The sequence below is a fragment of the Leptonychotes weddellii genome, chromosome 6 (genome assembly GCF_054177405.1).
Source record: "Leptonychotes weddellii isolate Sample4059 chromosome 6, ASM5417740v2, whole genome shotgun sequence".
In the NCBI taxonomy this organism is placed as follows: domain Eukaryota; kingdom Metazoa; phylum Chordata; class Mammalia; order Carnivora; family Phocidae; genus Leptonychotes; species Leptonychotes weddellii.
The window spans coordinates 104,638,217-104,660,971 of NC_138374.1; the positions used below are offsets into that span (position 1 = coordinate 104,638,217).

The following is a 22,755-nucleotide window of genomic DNA, read 5'->3' on the forward strand; positions in this document are numbered from 1 at the left end:
GCCGTTCGCGCAGTGGGAGGATGGGAAGATGCGGTCCTCAGATCCACCCTGCTACAAGGCAAACACCATGTTCTCTACCACATTCAGGACAGGAGGCTTCTTCTGCGGGGGAACAGAGCTTTTGGTTTTTGCTGCATGATCTGTTTAGGTTCTCAGTAAGGCCCTGTGAGCAGGGCAGGGTTTAGGCATAGAGAGGAGGGCTCAGAGTATTACAAGACCTGCGGGAGGAGCACCTGGGTGGCTCAGTCGGTTAAGCGTCTGCCTTCAGCCCAGGTCATGATCCTGGGGTTCTAGGAAGGAGCTCGGCATTGGACTCCCTGTCCAAGGGGAGCCTGCTTCTCCCTCTGCCCCTCCTCCCTGCTTGTGCTCCCTCTCTCAAATAAATAAAAGCTTAAAAAAAAAAAAAAGACCTGCGGGAGAGGGGCAAGCCAGGACAAGAACCTAGAGGTCCTGACTCCAACTGTCTGCCGTAGGAATAATGGAAAGTACTTGGATTCTGTAGTCTCTTCCTGTATTAAATAATCTTCATTTCAAAACAAAACAAAACGAAAAAACACTTCATCACTGCCCTGCCCAAATCCTTTCTGAAACAAGGTATCTCAGTTTCCTTATCTGTAAAACAGGGAGCAAAACGTCCAGCTCACGGGTTCCTTGCAGGATCAAGGGCATAATATGAATGAAAGTGCTTTGTAATATACAAAGTGCTCTGCAGATATTTATTAATGGTTATAACCCACCAGACTGCCTCTTGCAGTCATAGATCAGGCTCTCCCACTCGTCTGACCTGACCTCTTTATTCCACTTTCGACTCATTTTCTCCGTCCCTCCTCCTCTAACAAAAGAGGAAGTGGGAGATGAAGAGAGCACGTGAGTCCAACGCCTGGCTTAAACGTGGCCTTGGGTAGCGCGCAGGCTTTGCCCCTCCAGAGTTGCTGAGAGGTGCCTCTCGCCCCGAACTACATTTCCCAGCAACCTTCCGCGGCTCCAGCGGGAGCGAGGCGCATGCGCCGAGTGTCGCCCCGCCTGGTCTCGGGGCCGCACCTCCGAACCGGTTTTGCCTCGCGGAGCCGGCAGCTTCAGGTGCTGCGGCCGCAGTCCTCGTCCCGCCGCTTCTACCGGGCCGTAGCGGTCTCAGGTGTACCTTAGCTCGGGTCAGTGCCATGATCCGGCAGGAGCTCTCCACATCCTACCAGGAGGTACAAGGCAGTGGGGGGTGGAAGCAAAGTTTCCCGTGGGGCGCAGGAGCGGGGTCCCTGGGTCTGGGCGGGTGGGGTGCGGAGGGCGTCCCGGCGGGTCGAGTGCGCTTTCCGCGGAGTGCGGCGGGGGAGGGATCCCCGCGTGCAGAGGAGCGGCGGAGCAGGAAGGAAACGGGACGCCGAGCCTCCTCCGGATGCCGCCAGCGCGGGATGGAGCCGGGCCCCGGAGGAGCCGCGACCCGTAACCGGCAGGTGAATGATTAAAGCGGCCTCGGACCCAGGCAGCAGCGTGCCGGCCGGCCTTGACCTCGGCTGTTCTTTGCAACAAGTGGAGGCGCGGGCGCCCTCCTCCCAGCTGGAACGGATGTACGGGAGGCATTAGCCTCTCCGAGCCCCAGGCCTCGTGGTCCCTTGCAGGTGTAAATGACAGGGATAATTATGTCTTGTTTGGGGGCCCGCCTGACTTTGCAAAGGTGCTTTCGCCACCCAGGTGCTTCTCGCTGGGCTCGGTTTTTCTTAACAGTCTCACCTCCTTCCACTACTTTAAATATCACTTTCCAGCTCTTTGTCTTTTTCTTGTTTGTCCTGAGCTACAGGCTGCGGTTCCAGCTTTCTCTCAGACCTCCTGACTCCCCGGAACTAGTGAACTGCTCTCCTTCTCCTCTCAGGTCCTACACCTTGATCACCTACAGGTGATCATCCTCCCCTGTGCCCCGCACGGTGGTCCCTTCACTTGCAAGTTCAGTCAGTTCCACATCTTCAGTCCTCAGGTTTGTGTCCCTGTGTCTGCTCTGGCCAACTGAGATGCTGTGTTACCACCTCTCCCTTTGGTGTCTCCCATGCTGTGCAGATTCCTTTTGAGGCCCTGCCTTGATCCCACAACATCCCTTTTTACAAACACCTGATGCTGCCTTTGATCTACCCAGAACAGTCCAAACTTCTTAGCAGCTTTCAAAGCTCTCTGCACAGGTCAGAGCCATATCTTCAATTATCTCTCACCCACCTATATTCTAACCATGCTGGAAACTCATTGTTTACAAATGTGCGCCTGCTTTCCTGTCCCTTTTCCGCTTTCTCACACCGTTTCTTTTTCTTTAACTCTCTCTCAAACTCCATTGGTTAAAATTACACCATCCCCCTCATCATTCAAGGAGGGATCTTAAGTCCTGTGTGCTCCATTGAGACTAACTTCCCAGATCAGTCTAGCATTCTACCTGTCCTCATATGTACTTCCTGCTGTCTTGAGCAATACTGACCAGACTATTGATGTACATTCCTCCCTTTGTAAATGATACTGTGTGGATAAAGCAGATGGCTTAGCCCTACAGTGGAAGGGGGGAAGCCGAGTTGAAAGTAGATGAGATGTGCCTAGAGCTTGCTATTTTTAGTATAGGACCTGGTCTGGAATCTGACTTTGGGACAAATTTCTATATTTCTCCTACCATCTCCTTTATCCAAAAGGAGCCAGATGAATTTTAACCAGTGCTGTGGATTCTGTGGCCCCTAGATTCTATACCCTAGAGGAATTCCCTCTGAAAGTTTTCAGGTTTATAGGGAGTAGGGCATAGTGGATAAATACTATTTTGAAGTCAGAAAGCCCATGTTCCTATCCTGGCTCTGCTTCTGGCTATTTGTCAAGTCACTTAAATTTTCTGAGCCTCGGGTTTCTTCGTTTGCAAAGGAGGGTAATGATAGGCCTTATCTCATATGCCAATGAGTTGGTATATGGAAAATTCTTAGCTCCATGCTAGGCAGGGAGTGACCCCTCAGTGAATGATGGCTCTTGTTAATAGGGTGCAGGCAGCTCCTGCTTCTAGGGAGCTTTGGGGTCCTGGTTTGTAGGATCGCGTCGCTCACCGCCCATACATAACCCGCAGTATCGCCTTTCCCAGCAGGGCTCCTAAAATGCTTATTAAAATATAGGCAGTTATCCTGCTTGCAGGGGCAAGGTCAAAGGTGGAGTCACTTTCTATTTGGGGGCACCCCTAGATGGAAGACACTGCAAGGACCCTTCCTCTTACCTTCTTCAGTGGCTCATTTTGAAGTCCCTGTCTCTTGCTTTGTTCAGAAGAAGGAGGCCTCCCAGAGAGTGGCCTGCATCTATCTTGCCTGGATCATTCTGAGAGTAGACCTAGCTCTGAGTTAAGTTTCTTTGCTGAAGGGAGATTTTGGCTTTGGGGATGGGGCAGGCAAGGAGTGGGCTCATTATGGCTGCAAGTAGTCAGGAAGGGAACTGGGTTAGGCCGAACTGGGGTAAGGCTTGGATCAGAGAACTCTGGGCCTTCTCAGAACTAACATCCTTCTTTCTCTTTGGCCAGTGAGAACTCTTGGGACCTCTTACTCTCGTATCTCATGGTGTCTTCTCCAGCCTCCCAGCCCTCTCCCACGTGTTGGCTTTCTTGTGAGCTTGGAGGACTTTAAACTGGAGGTTTTACCTGATTCTAAGGGGCAGGAGTGGAGGCATAGAAAGGAAGATGGAGGCGCTTGGCTAGCTCAGTTGGTAGATCATGTGACTCTCGATATTGGGATTGTAAGTTCAAGCTCCATGTTGGATGTAGAGGTTACTTAAAACTAAAAAGAGAGAGAGATGGAAGACAGTAGTTACATGAGAGTTTTATTTTAACCCAAGTCTCTTGGAGATTAATTTTTAGTGAAAATGTTTTGAGACCTTAAGTGTTGACATTGTGAACCTAAGAAAACACTTAGGAAAGCTATCCCCTTTCCCTCCCTCCTAATTCAGTGATAGGTCCTCTAAATTCTGGTCTTGATCTCTCTTGCCCTCTTCCTTCTCAATGCTATGAGAATTGTTGGTTATCATTGTATCCTTTTTGCCCCCTACTCTTCTCAGTGGCATTTCCCCCATTTGCCAGGTGAGAACGCAATGAGGGGAGGCTGAAGTTGCCTGCCACCAGGCTGTTAATTAGCATCTGTCTCTGGGATGGACTGCCCTCCCCATTTTGTTCTGCTGTTTGCAGCCTGAGTCGGTGGACATGAGCCAGAGTCCTGGAGAACTCTGACACCAACTTCACTGTTTCCTCCTGTCTCTCAGCAGACTCTTAGCTGCGTTTCCTCCTCTGGGAAGCCGTTAAGATCATAGGCTTTGGAACTAGACCAACTTGGATTTGACTTCTGGCTCTATGGCCATGGAAAGCGTTGTGGTTGAATTGTATCCCTCCAAAAAGATGTATGAGGAGTGGTAACCCCTAGTCCCTCAGAAAGTGTCCTTATTTGGAAATAGGGTCATTGCAGATGCAATTAGTTAAGATGAGGTCATCCTGGAGAAGGGTGGGCCCTGATCCAATATGGTGTTCTTATAAGAAGATGACCACGTGGAGACACAGAGACACAGAGAGACTCCGTGTGAAGGTGGACGTGGAGATTGGAGATGAGATGCATCTACAGGCCAAGGAACACCGAGGCTTGCCCACCATTACCAGAAGCTAGGAGAGCGCCATGGAGAAGATTCTTTCTCACAGCCCTCAGAAGGAACCAGCCCTGCCATCACCTTGATTTCAGATTTCAAGTTTCCGGGACTGCGAGGGGATCAACTTGTGTTATTTTGAGGCACCCTGTCTGTGATGCATTGTTACAGCAGCCCTGGGAAACCAGCAGACAGGAAGTTACGTGACTTTTCCGAGCTTCAGTGTCCTCATCTGTATAGAGTTGGTATAACACACCCTGCATCACGTGACTCGTGTGTGTGTGTGTGTGTGTGTGTGTGTGTGAGTGTGAGTGTGAGTGAGACACCATTGAGAGGCAGTTTCTGCTTTCTCATTCTAGTCCTAACTAGCAGGGCTGATGTAGCTGAGCAGTTCGCCCTCTTTGTCTCCCCCTTCAGCTGAGTGAGGAGTTGGATCAGGTGGTTGAGAACTCAGAGCGGGCGGATGAGCAGGAAAAGGAGACAGACAGAGTCCAAGGTCCAGGAGTCTTACCAGGTAAGTGGGTTCGGTGCTCGGTCACTCTCGTAACTGGAGGCCCCGGCCCGGGGGCCTTGCCGTCCGGGTACCTGCGGAAGAGGGGGAGCCCCCCTGCCCTGCGCCCTGGTGTCCGGTCTCCAGTATTGCCCTCGTTTCAAAGCTATACATATTTAACCAGCCTGGGGACGGAGCACGTGTCCAGGCCAGGATCTGCTTTTTTCTGTGCTCTGGTTTGAGCCACTTTCTGAGGCCAGGCTGTTGTATACAATGGATCTCTGCTCTTCTGTTTGTTTTTCCCTAGGAGGCGGTTGAGCCTCTTAATATCGGAGTCACTCACTTCCCAGGGCCCTCTAGGAGAATATCTAATAGGCCTCACCTCCTGGACATCAGGCCTCCCCAGGATCGTCATGCAGCCAGGCAAGCAGGGTCCCATCAGTCGGGCGGCGTCCTAGGAAATCTTACGGTCTTCCTCAGAGCAGATACACTCTGCTCCCTTATGTGATGTCATTTGTAACACTTGACTTCCCAGACCACTTACTCCTTCGAGCCGCCTTCACAGTCTCCTTCCAGCTCTTGGGTGTTAAATGTTTGTCAGAGGCCCGCTTGTCTCTCTGGTGGGCGGTCTCACCCAGGCCAACCTCCCTGCTTCCGTCAGTGCTTGCTCACACGCGGCACCACGTTCACACTCCTAGCCTAGAGGTTACCTATAAGCTCCAGACTTACATATCCTGTATATCCAAATGCCCACTGATAGCTCTGCTTGGGTGTCCCAAAGGTACCCTAAACCCAAAGCTGACCTCATGATCTCCCCCTCCCAGTGTGGCCCTCTTCCAGTCTTTCCTGTTTTGGGGAATGGAACCCACCACCCATCCAGTTGAACCAGAGAGTCATTTTCTTCGCCTTCCTTCCCTTCTTCCCCTTTTTCTCTGCTGTTCAGCCTCGCTGGCCTTCTTTCATTTAGGCCTCACTCCCTTCCCCCATCTGGCCTTTTTGTTGTTTTATTCCTCTGCCTGGAATTGTCTTCCCTCTGTCATCCAGTTAATGCTAATCGTTCTTCAGCTCTCAGCTCACTCACTGTTTTCTACAAAACCTCTCTGACCTCCTGCACACCTCTCCGTTGTAGTCATCCCTGATGGAGCGGCGTATTTGTTTGCCCGGCATTTGATGAACGTTGGTTCTGCTAGCCATGTAAGCTCCATGAAGGTAGACGCTGGTCCGTTTTGCTCACCATCTTGGCCCTGGCCATGCAAGAAAGATGTGTTGAATAAATGAATGGGTGCATGGGGTCTCAGCCTGACTCCCAATTTCTTAGGTGGATTGAGGGAGGTGGGATTCTTCTCCTCTTGATCCTTGCATTTATAGGGGAGGGGAATGAGATAGGATCTTCTGGGATTGTGCCTAATCTTTAGAGAAGACTCTGTAGGAGGAAGGAGGCTGGAAGAGGAGCTGTTTACTGACTGCTTCCTCGGGGCCAAGCTCTGTCCTCCCCATTGCCCCATTTATTTTCACAGCTTTCACTTCCTGGGAGGTGGTCATCCTGATTTTGATGGATGAGGACCTGAGGCCCAGGGGAGTTAACGAAAGTATGGAAAGATCACGTGGCTGATAAACAGACCGGATCAAGCTCTCTCTGACCTCAAGCTCTTTCTATTACACCAGTGCCTTTTAAGAAGTATTTTAAGCATTCTTTCATTAAAGCCTCTTGCGTAAAAGGTGGTAACACCCTGCACCCACTGTGACTCTCAGCACTGCTTCTGAGGCCCGAGAGCCCCAGGGAGAGAACAGTACCTTCGTATTTGTTTGCATTAGCTCTGTATATTAGTTTCTATTGTTTCTGTAACAAATTAGCACAAACTTAGTGGCTTAAAACAACACAGATTTATTATCTTACAGCTCTGGAGGGCAGAAGTCCAAAATGGGTCTCACTGGGCTAAAATTAAGGTTTCAGCAGGACTGAATTCCTTTCTGGAAGCTCTGAGGGAAAGTCCATTTTGGTGCCTTTTCGAGCTTCTAGGGACTGCTTACAGTTCTTGGCTCATGGCCCTTTTTCCATCTTCAAAACCGCCCGTGGCCAGTTGAGTCTTTCTCACATCTTACCGTTCTGACACTGACTTCTGCTGCCTCCTCCATGTTTAAAGAGGCCTGTGATTGCACTGGGCTCACCTAGATAATCGAGGAAAATCTCCTTGTTAAGGTCAGGTGAGTGGCAGCTTTAACCCCACTGCTGCCTCAATTTCTCTTCACCATGTGACTTGACCTATTGATAGTTCCAAGAATGAGGAGTTGGACCTCTTTGGCGGGTCGTTATTCTGCCTGTTGCACACCCTGCACTCTGCCCTCTTGCCCGCAGTCAGAAGAGGATGGATGGAGATGGCCGGACGAAGAGGAGAGAGGCCAGACTTGGAAAGATGAAGCATTCTTTTGTGTGTCCTCTTATAGATAAGTGCCAGGCAAACTAGGAAGTGGCCGTGATGACCTTTGGCCTTAGTTTCTCTTTTGCCTCAGATTCTTGGGGCCTTAAAGTGTGAGGGCAGTCCGAGCAGGAAGTCAGACCTCAGGCAGAGCAAATTTTGGGTAGTTCCGTGGCCTGGCAAGAGCCTCCCCTGCTTTCGGGGAACCCTTCTGGGTGCATCTCCTTTGTAGACCATAGAAGATCCAGACTCCGAAGTCTCAGTAGTGAGTCGGCCCGAACTTGATGACCTGATAGGCAACTCTCAGAGCTCATTTCCTGCCTTCGAGTCCTCTAACAATAGTACAAATGGTAATGATGACAGAGGCCGCCATTTATTTATTGGGTGCTTTCACGTTCTAGGCCTGCATAGGGCTTTGCATATACACTTACACATGTCATCATGGCCACTCCATGAGGGATATGGTCAGTCCAGAGGCACAGAGAGGTTAAGTAATGTGCTCAGAGCTTATGAGTGGCAGGGCTGGGATTTGAACCCAGGGCTGCCACCTGGGGTGTCCTGACTCTGGCTCAGTTTCTAAATCAGATGCTTTTCTGCTCCCAAGTCCTCCCCTTCTTCCACCAGAGTCACTTCTGGACTCCTTCACGTGTTACGCCATGTGCTAAAACCACAAAGAGGGCAAATGAGGCAGGGTTTCAGGAGCTCAGGACATGTAAAGAGAGAAGGCAGTTTACCCAGAGAAGAACTTATCCCTCCTTCTATAGAGCCTGCTCTGAACAACCTAATGAGGGCCTTTTCTCCCTATTAGGTGTTTTCCTAGCCCTCAGTACTTTTCCTTTGTAGAATTTAGCACAGTTGAAAGGGCACACTTATTGAATATAATTCTTTTTTTTTCTTAAAGATTTTATTTATTTATTTGACAGAGAGACACAGAGAAGGGACACAAGCAGGGGGAGTAGGAGAGGGAAAAGCAGGCTTCCCACTGAGCAGGGAGCCTGATACGGGGCTCGATCCCAGGACCCTGGGATCTTGACCTGAGCTGAAGGCAGACGCTTAACCAACTGAGCCACCCAGGCGCTCTGGTTCTTTTTTTTTTTTTTTAAGATTTACTTATTTATTTTAGAGAGAGAGCACAAGCCAGGGGCAGGGCAGAGGGAGAGGGGGAGAGAGAATCCTCAAGCAGACTCTTTGCTGAGTGCAGAGCCCGATGCAGGGCCTGATCTTACCATCCTGAGATCACAAACTGAGCCAAAATCAAAAGTCAGATGCTTAAACAACTGAGCCACCCAGGCGCCCCTTGAATATAATTCTTTAATTAGTCATTACCAACCTCTTGGGCGTACCCCTGAGTTCTGTGAGGCACTCCCAGGACTTTGTCTTTCCCCCCCTTCATTGTAACTCTGATGCTTAGCTGAGCACCTGGCCCGCTGTGGGTGCTCATTATTTGTATTTGTACTTTAGGAGGGGGACGTGGGGATTTGGAACAGGAATGTATGTCATCTGAGCAATTGGAATGAATGATTGAGGGTGAAGGAAATGGTAGAGACAGGTGCTTCAGAAATGGACGAAAGGGGGCTGGTTAGTGAAGGGAGATTAACCTGAGGAGGGGGGTTTCCCTACACAGGCCAGTAAACAGTGGCTACTGTCATCATTAGGTGGAAAAGAAGGGACTGGCCAGGGAGGAGGGATGGCAAGCGCAACCATGGAGAGGTCGGGATAAAAACAGGATGCGTTGGGGCGCCTGGGTGGCTCAGTTGTTAAGCGTCTGCCTTCGGCTCAGGTCATGATCCCAAGTCCTGGGATCGGGCCCCGCATCGGGCTCTCTGCTCCTTGGGAGCCTGCTTCTCCCTCTCCCACTCCCCCTGCTTGTGTTCCCTCTCTCGCTGTATCTCTCTCTGTCAAATAAATAAAATCTTTAAAAAAAAACAACAAAAAAAACCAGGATGCGTTGGAAACTGGGTAGCACCTTGTGGTTGGAATGGAGGGTTGGTGAGAGAAGTAGAAGCAGATGAGGTGGAAGGACAGATTGGGTCAGATTAGGGAGGGCTTTGAGTGGCAGGGTTTAGCCTTTAGGGAGCCGGGAGTATTTAATGGGATTGGAGCAGAGCAGTAAGAGGGGTAAGTGGTGGTGCTACTGGGCTGGGTCGGAGGCGGCGTGGTCGGCTGCTTCGCTGTCGGGGAGCGGGAGAAGGAAGACTGAGAGAAGACTCAGGCTTGAAGTGGGGTGAGTGGGAGAATGTAGACATACAGACATACCGTCCGGAGGGGTGAGCAGCTCGAAGAGAAGGCTGCTGCAGACACATGAAGCTTCAGTGGATGCGGTGTGTCTGGGCTGACGACTGGCGTAGTGCAGGTGGGAGCCTTGAAGAAGGCCTGGGACCGCGTGTAGAGGCAGCTCCGGAGGCTGAGCCTCGAATAGTGGCCACATTTGGGGGCCAGAAGAGGAGGTAGAGCCGGAGCCCCATGGAGGGCCTGGAGCTGGGAGCTGCTGCACAGGAGGCTGGTACTAGGATGCTGGGCCTGCTGCCACTGGGCAGCACAGGGTCAAGTTAAGCACCCAGACGTTCAGGATTATACTGCCAGTTTTACCCTCTGAGAGAAATAATTCCAGTCCTTAATCTGAGAGCCTCAGTCTGTTTGCTCTCCGTCAAAGGAATCACAACCACTTATTCTCTTCAAAGGGAGAAATGAGACCAGACATGCTAACTGAATAAGCAGTTTATTATATCACAGTTGAAATAAAATTGAGGAAGGCACTTGGCTAGTTAGTCATTACAGTCAGTTCTCCGTGGAAACTATATTAATAGAATTGACAAAGATCAGCAACCAAAGGACAAAATACATTGGATCTCCTCAAAATGAAAAACCTTTGTGCATTAGAAGACACTACCAAGAAAGTGAAAAGAAAGCCCACAGGATGAGAGAAATTTTCAAATCATATGACTGATAAGGGATCTGTATTTAGAATATATAAAGAACTTTTATAATCCAATAATAAAAGGACAACACAAGTAAAAAATGGGCAGAGAATCTGAATGTTTCTCCAACACAGATGACTGATAAGCACATGAAAAGATGCTCAACGTCATTTGTCATCAGGGAAATGCAAATCTAAACCACAGGGAGATGTGTATCATTGTGTAGCCTTCACTCCTGTAAGGATGGCAGTAATCAATCAGATGGGCAAGGTTTGGTGAGGATGTAGAGAAATTAGGACCCCCCATAGATTGTTGGTGGAAATGTAAAATGGTAAAATTTTTAAATTTTTTTTTTTTTAGATTTTTTTTTTTATTTATTTATTTGACAGAGACAGAGACAGCGAGAGCAGGGACACAAGCAGGGGGAGTGGGAGAGGGAGAAGCAGGCTTCCTGCTGAGCTGGGAGCCCAATGCGAGACTCAATCCCAGGACCCTGGGATCATGACCTGAGCTGAAGGCAGTCGCTTAACCAACTGAGCCACCCAGGCGCCCAATGGTAAAATTTTTTTAGTGGTAAGATGTGATGGTGTCTTGTTTGAGAATTGGAGAGCCGCATGTGCTACTGGGGAAAACAGTGGTAGTTCCTAAAAGTTTAAATACAGAGTTACCATGGGACCCAGCAATTCCACTTCTGGGTATATATCCAAGGGAAGTGAAAACTCATGTCCACACAAAAACTTGAACATGAATGTTCACGGCAGCACTATCTGTAATAGCCAAAAAGTGGAAGCAACCCAAAGGTCCATCAGGTGATGAATGGATAAATGGTATATTCACACAATGGAATCTTATTTGGCAATAAAAAGGAATGAAAAACCAATACAAGCTACATCGTGGATAAATTTTGAAGATCTATGTTAGATGAGAGAAGTCAACATGAAAGGTCACAGGTTGAGTGATTCCATTTATGTGACCTGTCCGGAACACAGGACTAGGAGGAATGGAGGAGTGACTCCTGATGGGTATGGAGTTTCTTTTTGGTTAATGAAAACATTCTGCTAATTACATAGTGGTGATGGTTGCACACCTTGTGAATATACTAAACATGTATTCATTTTAAAGTGGTAAATTTTATGGTATGTAAATCATATCTCAAAAATCCCACAAAAACAACAAACCCACCACATCACTAAAAAGGGAAAAAAAAAAAAAAAAAGGAGCCAGTTCATTCCTTCTTCGCATTCAGAATGTATTTTGGCGCCGGGCTGTTTGCAAGGTAGAGTTTTGCAGGGTTACAGTGGACAACCAGTTCCCCCTACCTGGGAATAAAGGTCCCACTGTGTTTGCCGAAGTTGAATGACTCGTCACACATCCCCTTACATTCTGGGGCAATTCTGGGTTTTGGAAGCAGTGCTGTCATGGGTTTTGTAAAACTCACAGATTTCCTTTCTCAAGAAAATCTTGTGCATTATTTTTGACTGTCTACTGTCATGGGTTTGCATTCGTATAAAGGATGTATACTTTTATTTCTTTTTAAAGATTTTATTTATTTATTTGACAGAGACACACACAGTAAGAGAGGGAACACAGGCAGGGAGAGTGGGAGAGGGAGAAGCAGGCTCTCCGCCGAGCAGGGAGCCCGATATGGGGCTCGATCCCAGGACCCTGGGATCATGACCTGAGCCAAAGGCAGACGCTTAACGACTGAGCCACCCAGGCGCCCCGGATGTATACTTTTAAAACACATCCAGCTTGCCCCAGAAAAGCCAGTGTTTGGTTTTTCTGACCGCAGAGTACATAGGACATTTTGTCAAATGTCCAGCACCTTTTTTAATTTTTTTAATGGTAAGATGGCATGGTGTCTTGTTTCAGAATTGGAGTGCCACAGCATGTGTGAATGACAAATAGTTTTACAGTTTTTATTTAGCTTACATGCCGATTTGTGGACCAAGAAAAGGCCGGTAGAGAAGCTCACTTTAGCTTGAGTGAAACAGAAGAGACTCTTGGACAGTGTCCCCACGAGGGTAATTTGTCTAAGTAGTTCTGCCAAAGAAATCCAGGTGATGCAAATTGTCATGGGACTTAAGAAAAAAAGTCTTGGGGCGCCTGGGTGGCTCAGTTGGTTAAGCTGCTGCCTTCGGCTCAGGTCATGATCCCAGGGTCCTGCTCAGCGGAGAGCCTGCTTCTCCCTCTCTCTCTGCCTTCCTCTCTGCCTACTTGTGCTCTCTCTCTCTCTCTGTCAAATAAATAAATAAAATCTTTAAAAAAAAAAAAAAGTCTTGAAGTGAACCTGTGGTCCCACACGGGCCACGGGAGGTGGGAGGAGTGCCTTCCAGGCAGAAGTTGTGGGTAGGTCCATGTGTACACAGAGCGCTACACTTTGGGTCCTGTGACCCTGCAGCCCAGCTACACGGTACTGATGAGGGATCAGCGCCTGAGCTAAGGGGAGCCACCGGCAGGCTGGGTATGAAGGACAGCAGGGCCCTGTGATGTGTGTGACAGGGCCCCCTGTACCGGATACTCGCTGGGAGGGGGACTTGGCTGGTAAGTGGAGGATAATAAATATTATTTATTTAACAGAGAGAGACACAGTAAGTGTCTCTAGAGAAACACGGGAGAGCGGGCAGGTAGCAAAGCCACCAGGGAGCAGAAATCGACACTGTCCCTAATAACAAGAAGCAGTAAAAGTTGAATCAGAGACAAAAGTTGAAAGAGACTTGCTTTAATTCCTCTTGGAGAACTAGAGCTGCCACCTGCCACGGTGGCTCTCGCTCAGCTGCCCCAGGGGCTTCCTTCGGGCTTCCTGGTTACTCACTTCTCTTTGTGGCTGTCAACGTCCATTGCCTCAGTGCCCTCTTCTTTACTGCCTGAAGGAACCTCGTAGACACTTCTGGGAACTTGCACTTCTGTGTAATGTAAAAACTTTCTAAATATTTGGCCACGAATAGCAAGGCACACCAGTTGCTTTAAAGAGTTCCACATGCCTGGGATGCACTGCTCTTCTCCTACAGATGAAAGGTAGCTAGTTAGCACTGCAAGACTTCGTTCCTCTATTCTTTGGGTCATTCAGTCATCTAACAGGCATGGAAACATTACATGCCTACTATGTGAAAGACACTGTACTCTGCCTCTCCTCTATTTTGTTTTGGGCATTTTTTTTCTAATTTATCATGATTCAGAGATGATAGTGCCGTGGTCTTCATTTTTGCTGTCTTCATCAGTGAAGGCTTTGTTTTTTGAGGGGTAGAGGGTACATTCCATTTCTCTGGTAACATTAATGCATTAAGTGGGCACTCTGTAATGCATTTTGCAACATTCTCTCATTCCTTTTAGACATGCTATAAAATTGAAATGATTATTTCCTTTTCACATGAAGAAAGTGAGGCTTAGGAGCACTAACTAACTTGTCCTGGGTCTCGGAGTCGTCTAGCAGAGCTGGAGCCCAAATCTCTGATGCTAGAGCTCATGCTCTTAACCACTTGGCTGGCTATCTGGACTTTCAATTCAGAAAATAAATGAATAATGAACATCAAATTATTTCTTCATCAGAATCCTCCTGGTTCTTTGGGCATAGGGCTATGTGACCTCCACAGAGCCTTTGCTGATCTCTGCCCTTCTCCCCCCACCCATACTTCACTCCAAGCAAAGGAAATATCACAGTTTACATCCTCCTGTCCTGAGTTCTGTGGTACTTTTAGCACAGACCGTCAGTCCTCCTCTCTTGGTATCTCCCTGAAGCACTTAGCACAACATCTTGCACACACAGTTGGTGTTCGATGCATGTTTATAGAAGTATAGAATGAATGAATGAATTTTCTCTAACCTAAGACCTTTGATAGTTTTATGCTGATCATGCTTTTGTGCTTTTAAATAGAAGAAAATACTCTCATATCTTTGGATTTAAAGTTCATTTTTTATAGGGAGCATATCATTACATCCTATTTTTAATCCAGGCTGACAGTCTTTGCCTTTTAATTGGAATGTTTAGTCCATTTACACTTTTTAAGTTGAAGTATGGTTGACAAGTTATGGACTGATATATTAGTTCCAGGTGTACAACATGGTGATTCAACATTTGTACATGTTACATGGTACTCACCACAGTAAATTGCCATCCGTCACCATACAGCGTTACTACAAAATTATTGACTGTATTCTCTATGCTGTACTTTTTCATCCCCAGAACTTACTTTATAACTGGAAGTTTGTATCTTTTTTTTTAAAAGATCTATTTATTTATTAGAGAGACACAGCAAGAGAGGGAACACAAGCAGGGGGAGGGGGAGAGGGAGAAGCAGACTCCCCACTGAGCAGGGAGCCCGATGTGGGGCTCGATCCCAGGACCCCGAGGCCATGGCCCAAGCCGAAGGCAGACGCTCAACAACTGAGCCACCCAGGCACCCCCCCCCTTTTTTAAATTTAAAATGTGTTTATGGTTTTCCACTCATTTTGATTCAGGTTGCTTTTAGTGCTGCTTCTGTCTGAAGGAGCATCCTTCTGGAAGCTTTGCTTTTCTTCCTTATAGGTTGGCAAAGGACAGCCAACACACAAAACTGCTGTGTTTGTGCATGGCTACAGACGGTGGTGATTTTATAGCACCCTGGGCATTTCACGTCCATGAAGTAGGAATTACAGCACTGCACCAGGCGCTGCTGCGTATGCTTCCGCTTCTCTTCCAGGGAGGGATACAGGAGGTCCTTGCAAGGGGCATGTTCTTGTGGGGAGGTTGTCACTGCTAGGAAGGCCTAAAGTTTGAATCTCTTAGTTCCTTTTTTGTTCTCTTCTGTCCTTTTTAGTTCTATTTTGCCTATCACCCCCACTCTTCTCCCCTCTGGCAACCTCCAACTTGTTCTCTGTATTTATGAGTCTATTTCTGTTTGTTTTGTTTTTTAGATTCTGCTTATAAGTGAAATCATATGGTATTTGTCTTTTTCTGTCTCACTTAATTTCACTTAGCATAATATTCCCTGGATCCATCCACGTTGTTGTGAATGGCAAGATTTCATTCTTTTTTTTATGGCTGAGTAATATTCCACATCTTCTTTATCCATTCATCTATTGCTGGACACTTAGGTTGTTTTCACATCTTAGCTATTGTAAATAGTGCTGCAATAGACATAGGAGTGCATATATCTTTTTGAATTAGTGTTTTTGTTTTCTTTGAGTGAATACCCAGTAGTGGAATGGTAGTTCTATTTTTCATTTTATTTTTTTTATTTTTTTTATTTTTTAAAGATTTTATTTATTTGAGAGAGAGACACTGAGAGAGAGAGCACATGAGAGGGGGGAGGGTTGGGAGGGTCAGAGGGAGAAGCAGACTCCCTGCTGAGCAGGGAGCCCGATGCGGGACTCGATCCAGGGACTCCAGGATCATGACCTGAGCCGAAGGCAGTCGCTTAACCAACTGAGCCACCCAGGCGCCCCATCTATTTTTCATTTTTTGAGGAACCTCCATACTGTTTTCCATAGTGGCTGTATCAACTTACTTTCCCATCAGCACTAAGTGAGGGTTCCTTTTTCTGCACGTCCTTGCCTACACTTATTTCTTGTGTTTTTGGTACTAGCTATTCTGACTGGTGTGAGGGGATATCTCATTGCGGTTTTGATTTGCATTTCCTTGACGATTAGTGATGTTGAGCATCATTTCATGTGTCTGTTGGCCATCTGGATGTCTTCTTTGGAAAATTGTCTTTCAGATCCTCTGCCATTTTTTTAATCTAATTTTTTGGAGGGTGATACATGAGTTGAATGTGTTCTTGATATATTTTCGATATTAACCCTTTGTTGGATATATCATTTGCAAATGATATATCATTTAGTAGGTTGCCTTTTCATTTTCTTGATGGTTTCCTTTGCTGTGCAACAGCTTTTTAGTTTGGTGTAGTCCCAATAGTTTGTTTTCTTTTGTTTCCCTTGCATAAGGAGACAGATCCAGAAAAATGTTGCTAAGGCCAGTGTCCAAGAGATTAATGACTATGTTTTCCTTTAGGAGTTTTATAGTTTCCAGTCTTAATTCCATTTTGAGTGTACTTTTGTGTATGTGTAAGTTGTATGGTGTAAGAAAGTGGTCTAGTTTTTATTTTTTTGCACGTAGCTGTCTGGTTTTCTCAACACCATTTATTGAAGAGACTGTCTTTTCTGCATTGTATATTCTTCCCTCCTTTGTTGTAGATTAATTGACCATATGCAAACATTTCTGGGTTCATTTCTGGGCTACCTACTCTGTTCTGTTGACCTTTGTGTCTATTTTGTGTCAGTACCATACTGTTTTGATTACTATAGTTTTATAGTGTAGCTTGAAATCTGGGATGGTGATACCTCCAGCTTTGTTCTTTCTCAAGATTGCTTTGTCTATTCAGTCTTTTTTGGTTCCATACAGATTTTAGTATTCTAGTTCTGTAAAAATACTATTGGTATTTTGAAAAGGATTGCATTGGATCTGTAGATTGCTTTGGGTAGTATGGACATCTTAACAATATTAATTCGTCCAGTCCATGAGTGTGGTTATCTTTTCATTTTTTGGTGTTATCTTCAATTTCTTTCAACAGCGTCTTATAGTTTTCAGAGTACAAGTCTTTCACTTCCTTGGTTAAATTTATTCCTGGGTATTTTATTCTTTTTGGTGCAATCATAAATGGGATTGTTTTCTTAATTTCACTTTCTGCTACTTTGTTATTAGTGTATAGAACTGCAACAGATTTCTGTATGTTAATTTTGTATCCTGCAACTTTACTGAATTCATTTATTATTTCTAATGGTTTTTAGTGGGGTCTTTAGGGTTTCCATATGTAGTATCATGTCATCTGCAAAAAGTGACAGTTTCACTTCTTCCTTTCCAATTTGAATGGTTTTTATTTCTTGTCTGATTGCTGCCACTAGGACTTCTAGTTCTGTGTTGAATAAAAATGGCAAGAATGGACATCTTGTCTTGTTCCTGATCTTAGAGGAAAAGCTTTCAGTTTTTTACTGTTGAGTATGATGTTAGCTGTGGGTTTGTCATATATGGCCTTTATTATGTTGAGATATGTTCCCTCTAACCCTTTGTTGAGAGTTTTTTAAATCATGAATGGATGTTGAATTTTGTCAAATGCTTTTGCTGCGTCTATTGGGATGATCATATGGTTTTTATCCTTCATTTTGTTAATGTGGTGTATCACATTGATTTATTTGCAGATATTGAACCATTCTTGAATAAATCCCTCTGGAATAAATCCCACTTGATCTTGGTCACTGAACTTTTTAATGTGTTGTTGAATTTGGTTTGCTAATATTTTGTTGAGTATTTTTGTATCTATATTCATCAGGAATGTTGGCCTGTCATTTTCTTTTTTTGGTAGTGTCTTTGGTTTTGGTGTTGGGGCAATCTGAACAGAAATCTGTTTAGATTTTTTTATCTCTTCCTGATTCGGTCTTGGAAGATTGTATATTTCTAGGAATTTATTTCTTCTAGATCATCCAATTTGTGGTGTATAATTTTTTGTAGTAGTCTTTTATAATCCTTTTTATTTCTGTGTTATCAGTTTTTTTTTTAAATTTTATTGATTTGAGAGAGAGAGTGAGAGAGAGCACAAGAAGGGGGGAGGGTCAGAGGGAGAAGCAGACTCCTCGCTGAGCGGGGAGCCCGATGCGGGACTCGATCCCGGTACTCCGGGATCGTGACCTGAGCTGAAGGCAGTCGCTCAACCGACTGAGCCACTCAGGCACCCTGTGTTATCAGTTTTAATTTCTCTTTCATTTCTGATTTTATTCTTTGAGTCCTCACTCTTTTTCTTGATGAGTCTGGCTAAAGGTTTATCAATTTTGTTTATCCTTTAAAGAACCAGCTCTTAGTTCATTTATATCTGCTTGATCTTTATTATTTCCTTCCTTTTATTAACTTTGGGCTTTGTTTGTTCCTCTTTTTCTAGTTTCTTTAGGTGTAGGGTTAGATTGAGATTTTTCTTGTTTGTTGAGGTAGGCCTGTATTGCTATAAACTTCTCTCTGAAAACTGCCTTTGCTGCATCCCAAATATTTTGAACTGTTGTGTTTCCATTTTCATTTGTTTCCAGGTATTTTTTTTTATGTTCTTTTTGATTTCTTCATTCACTCATTTGTTGTTTAGTAGCATGTTGTTTAGCCTACATGTGTTTCTGCTTTTTTCTAGTCTATTTTTCTTGTAATCTCTATAGTTTCATACAGTTGTGGTCACAAAAGATATTTGATATGATTGCAGTCTTCTTAAATTTATTGAGACTTATTTTATGACCTAATGTGATCTTTTCTGGATAATGTTCTGTGTGTGCTTGAAAAGAATGTGTATCTTGTTGATTTGGGATGGAATGTTCTGTTTATATCTGTTAAGTCTATCTGGTCTAATGTGTCATTTAGAGACACTGTTTCCTTATTGATTTTCTGCCTGGATGATCTATCCATTGGTGTAAGTGGGGTGTACCATCCATTTCTCTCTCACTGTCTGTTAATATTTGCTTCATGTATTTAGATACTCCAGTGTTGGGCATAGATACTTACAATTACCATATCGTCTTGTTGGATTACTTTATCATTATGTAATGCCCTTCTTTGTCTCTTGCTATAGTCTGTTTTAAAGTCTATTTTGTCTGATAAAAGTATTGCTACTCCAGTTTGGGGGGGGTTGTTTTTGTTTTTATTTGGTTTTTTTTCCTGCTTTCATTTGCATGGTAAATGTTTTTCCCATCCATTCAGGTCTCAGGTGAGTCTCTTGTAGGCAGCATGTAGATGGGTCTTGTTTCTTTATCCATTCAGTCTTTTGATTGGAGCATTTAGACTGTTTACATCTAAAGTTTTGATAGGCGTGTACTTATTGCCATTTTGTTTATTGTTTTCTGGTTTTTTGTAGTTTTTCTCTGTTCCTTCTTCTCTTGCTCTCTTCCCTTGTGATTGATGACTTTCTTTGGTGTTATGTTTGGATTCCTTTCTCTTTATTTTTTGTGTATCTAGTACAGATTTTTAGTTTGTGGTAACCATGAGGTTCATATATAATATCCTAAGTATATAGCAATCTGTATTAAGTTGATGGTCATTTAAGTTCAAACACATTCTAAAAGCACTACATTTTTACTTCCCCTGTTTTTATGTATATGATGTCATATACATCTTTCTATTTTGTGAATCTCTTCACTAATGTTTTAGATATAATTGATTTTACTACTTTTGTTTTTTAACCTTTATACTAGCTTTCTAGGTGATTGATCTACTACCTTTACTATATGTTTACTTCCACCCATGAAATTTTTTCCTTTCATAATCATTTTCTAGTTATGTTCTATTCTGCTTAAAGAAATCTTTAATGGCCAGGTTAGTGGTGATGAACTCCTTTAAATTTTGTTTGTCTGGGAAACTCTCTCTCCTTCAATTCTGAATAATAAACTTGCCAGGTAGAGTATTCTTGGTAGAAGGTTTTTTCTATCAGCACTTTGAATATATCATGCCACTTCAAAGTTTCTGCTGAAAAATCAGCTGATAGCCTAATGGGATTTCCCTTGTTAGTTACTTTTTGCTTTTCTCTTGCTCCCTTTAAGATTCTCTCTTTGGGGCACCTGGGTGGCTCAGTCAGTTACGTGTCTGCCTTCGGCTTAGTTTATGATCCCAGGGTCCTGGGATCAAGCCCCACAGGGAACCTGCTTCTCCCTCTCCGCCTCCTCCCCGCTTGTGCTCTCTCTCCCAGTCAAATAAATAAAATTAAAAAAAAAAAAAGATTCTCTCTTTATCTTTAATCTTTGACATTTTAATTATTATGTCTTGGTGTGGACTTCGTTGAATTCATCTTATTTGGGGCTTTCTGGATATCTCTTTCCCCAAATTAGAGAACTTTTCAGCTATTATTTCTTCAAATAAGTTTTCTGCCCCTTTTCTCTCTCTTCTTCTGGGACTCCCATAATGCAAATGTTAATACATTTGAAGTTGCCTCATAGATCCTGTAACCTATTCTCAATTTTTTTTTCACTTAAGATTTTTAATATTTTCAAAATTAAGATTTTTAATATTATAACAGCTGTATCCCACTTAAAAAATTTTTTTAAAGATTTTATTTATTTGAGAGAGAATGAGAGAGAGAGCACATGAGAGGGGGGAGGGTCAGAGGGAGGAGCAGACTCCCTGCTGAGCAGGGAGCCCGATGCAGGACTCAATCCCGGGACTCCAGGATCATGACCTGAGCCGAAGGCAGTCGCCTAACCAACTGAGCCACCCAGGCACCCGCTATATCCCACTTTTAAAAAATTTAAATCGATTAATTAATATATAATGTATTATTAGTTTCAGAGGTAGAGTTCAGTGATTCATCAGTCCTATATAATACCCAGTGCTCATTACATCATGTGCCCTCCTTAATGTCCATCATCCAGGTACCCCATCCCCCCAGCAATCCTCAGTTTGTTTCCTATGATTAAGAGTCTCTTATCGTTTGTCTCTCTGATTTCGTCTTGTTTTATTTTTCCCCCCTTCCCCAGTGATCCTGTTTTATTTCTTAAATTCCACATATGAGTGAGGTCATATGATAATTGTCTTTCTTTGATTGACTTATTTCTCTTAGCATAATATCCTCTAGTTCCATCCATGTCATTCCAAATGGCAAGATTTCATTTTTTTGATGGCTGAGTAGTATTCCATTGTGTGTGTATACACACACAATGGAATGTATACACACACAGTGGAATGTATACACACACACTGTATATACACACACACACCACATCTTCTTTATCCATTCATCTGTCCTATCCTCATTTTTTAAAATTCTTTTTTCTTTTTGCTGTTCAGTGGGTACTTTCCATTATCCTTTCTTCCAGATTGCTGATCCATTCTGCATCTGCTAATCTGCTGTTGATGTCTTCTCCTGTATTTTTCATTTCAGTTACTGTATTCTTCAACTCTGGTTGGTTCTTTTTTATGTTTTCTTTCTCTTTGTTGAATTTCTCGCTGAGCTCATCCACTCCTGTTTTAGTCTCGTGAGCATGTTTATGACTATTAATCAGGTAGATTGCTTATCTCTGTTTTGTTTAGTTCTTTTTCTGAAGATTTGTTCTTTTGTTTGGAGCATGTTTATATGTCTGCTCATTTTGTTTGATCTTCTGTGTTTGTTTCCATGAATTAGGTGAAACAGCTGCCTCTCCCTGTTTGGAAAGAGTAACATTCATGTAGGAACTTATCTGCATAGACTGTGTGTGCCTGGCTGGGTGTAGCTTTAGCTGGCTGACTGGAGCTGTAGTGGGTGCCAACTCGGGGTCCCTGGGTGTTCTCTGCAGGGGGCACCCTGGAAGGGAAAACTGAAGCTGGCACAGGTGAGGGTGGGATGGGGGTCTGGGGTGTGCCATGCTGGGGGCACCTGGTGCTTGAGCAGGCATGGGTTGAGGGGGGCACCTTGGGAATATGGCTGGAGCTGGTATGGGCTGGGGGCCTGAGGCTCACTGAGGCAGTAGGCAGGCTCAAGTGTCTAGCCTCTGCTCCCATCTGTCTACCAAGGTGGAGGGGCAACATAAACGGTGGTGCTTTCCAGCACCTCTGACCCCAGAGAAAATTCTAGCAATTTCCCCACCATTTGTCAGAGGCTCTAGGGTTAGTGAATGGGTTTCCTTCACCTTTAGTCATTTAAGCCTTTTAAACCACAGCTTTTTTTCTGTGCCCCAGGGCAGGTGAATCTGCACAGGGTCCCTCATGCTGTTCCTCTCTACTCCAGTCCTCAGTGTCAGGGGAGGCGTGCCTGTTGTTACTGTGTTCCCAGCTCTCGTGCCCTTCTCTGTGTGGTCCCTTTATGTTTTGTTTTGCAGAAGTTGTTGGATCAGCCAGTTCTTCAGGAGGAATTGCTCTATATCTGGGTGTAGAATTGATGTGACTGTGGAAGGACATGAGTTCAAGGTCTTCCTATGTTGCCATCTCGGACCCTCCCCTAGCCTGTTTACGTTTAATGTAATTATTGATATAGTTGGATTTGGTTCTACCATTTTGCTGTTTTCTGTTTGTCTCGTGTATTTTTTGTTTCTCCGTTCTTTCCTGCAACTTATAAACCTTATGATATTGTATAATTTTTGCCTTAGATAGTCTTATTTTTAAAAATACATAAGCAGCTTTTCATATTTACCCACCTGTTTAGCACTTCAGTGATCTTTATTCCTTCCTGTATGTTTGAGAGTTATCATCTAGTGTTATTTCCCTTTGGCTTTCAGAATTTCTTTAACATGCATTGTGGTGCAGATCTTTTGGCTATGAATTCTCTCAGCTTTTATGTTTGAAAATATCTTTATTTCACCTTCATTTTTTGAAAGTTAGTTTTGCTGGGATTTAATTCATGGTTGA

At 44.6% G+C, this 22,755-nt stretch overlaps 1 protein-coding gene across 5 annotated transcripts in view; it reads left to right on the forward strand.

The window, feature by feature from the left end:
* Nucleotides 1–1,001: 1,001 nt before the first annotated feature.
* The window catches only part of PACC1 (proton activated chloride channel 1), a 37,390-nt gene continuing 15,636 nt past the window's right edge, over nucleotides 1,002–22,755 (forward strand). Inside the window, exons 1-3 of one of the 5 annotated variants that reach the window (XM_081824843.1) lie at nucleotides 1,009–1,196; nucleotides 4,515–4,858; nucleotides 5,035–5,131. In XM_081824843.1, the coding sequence (XP_081680969.1) occupies nucleotides 4,775–4,858; nucleotides 5,035–5,131 (181 nt within the window). In that variant the 5' untranslated portion in view covers nucleotides 1,009–1,196; nucleotides 4,515–4,774. Of the gene's footprint in view, nucleotides 1,197–4,514; nucleotides 4,859–5,034; nucleotides 5,132–22,755 lie in introns of all 5 variants that reach the window. The other 4 variants (XM_081824841.1, XM_081824842.1, XM_081824844.1 and 1 more) reach the window with 4 other exon arrangements.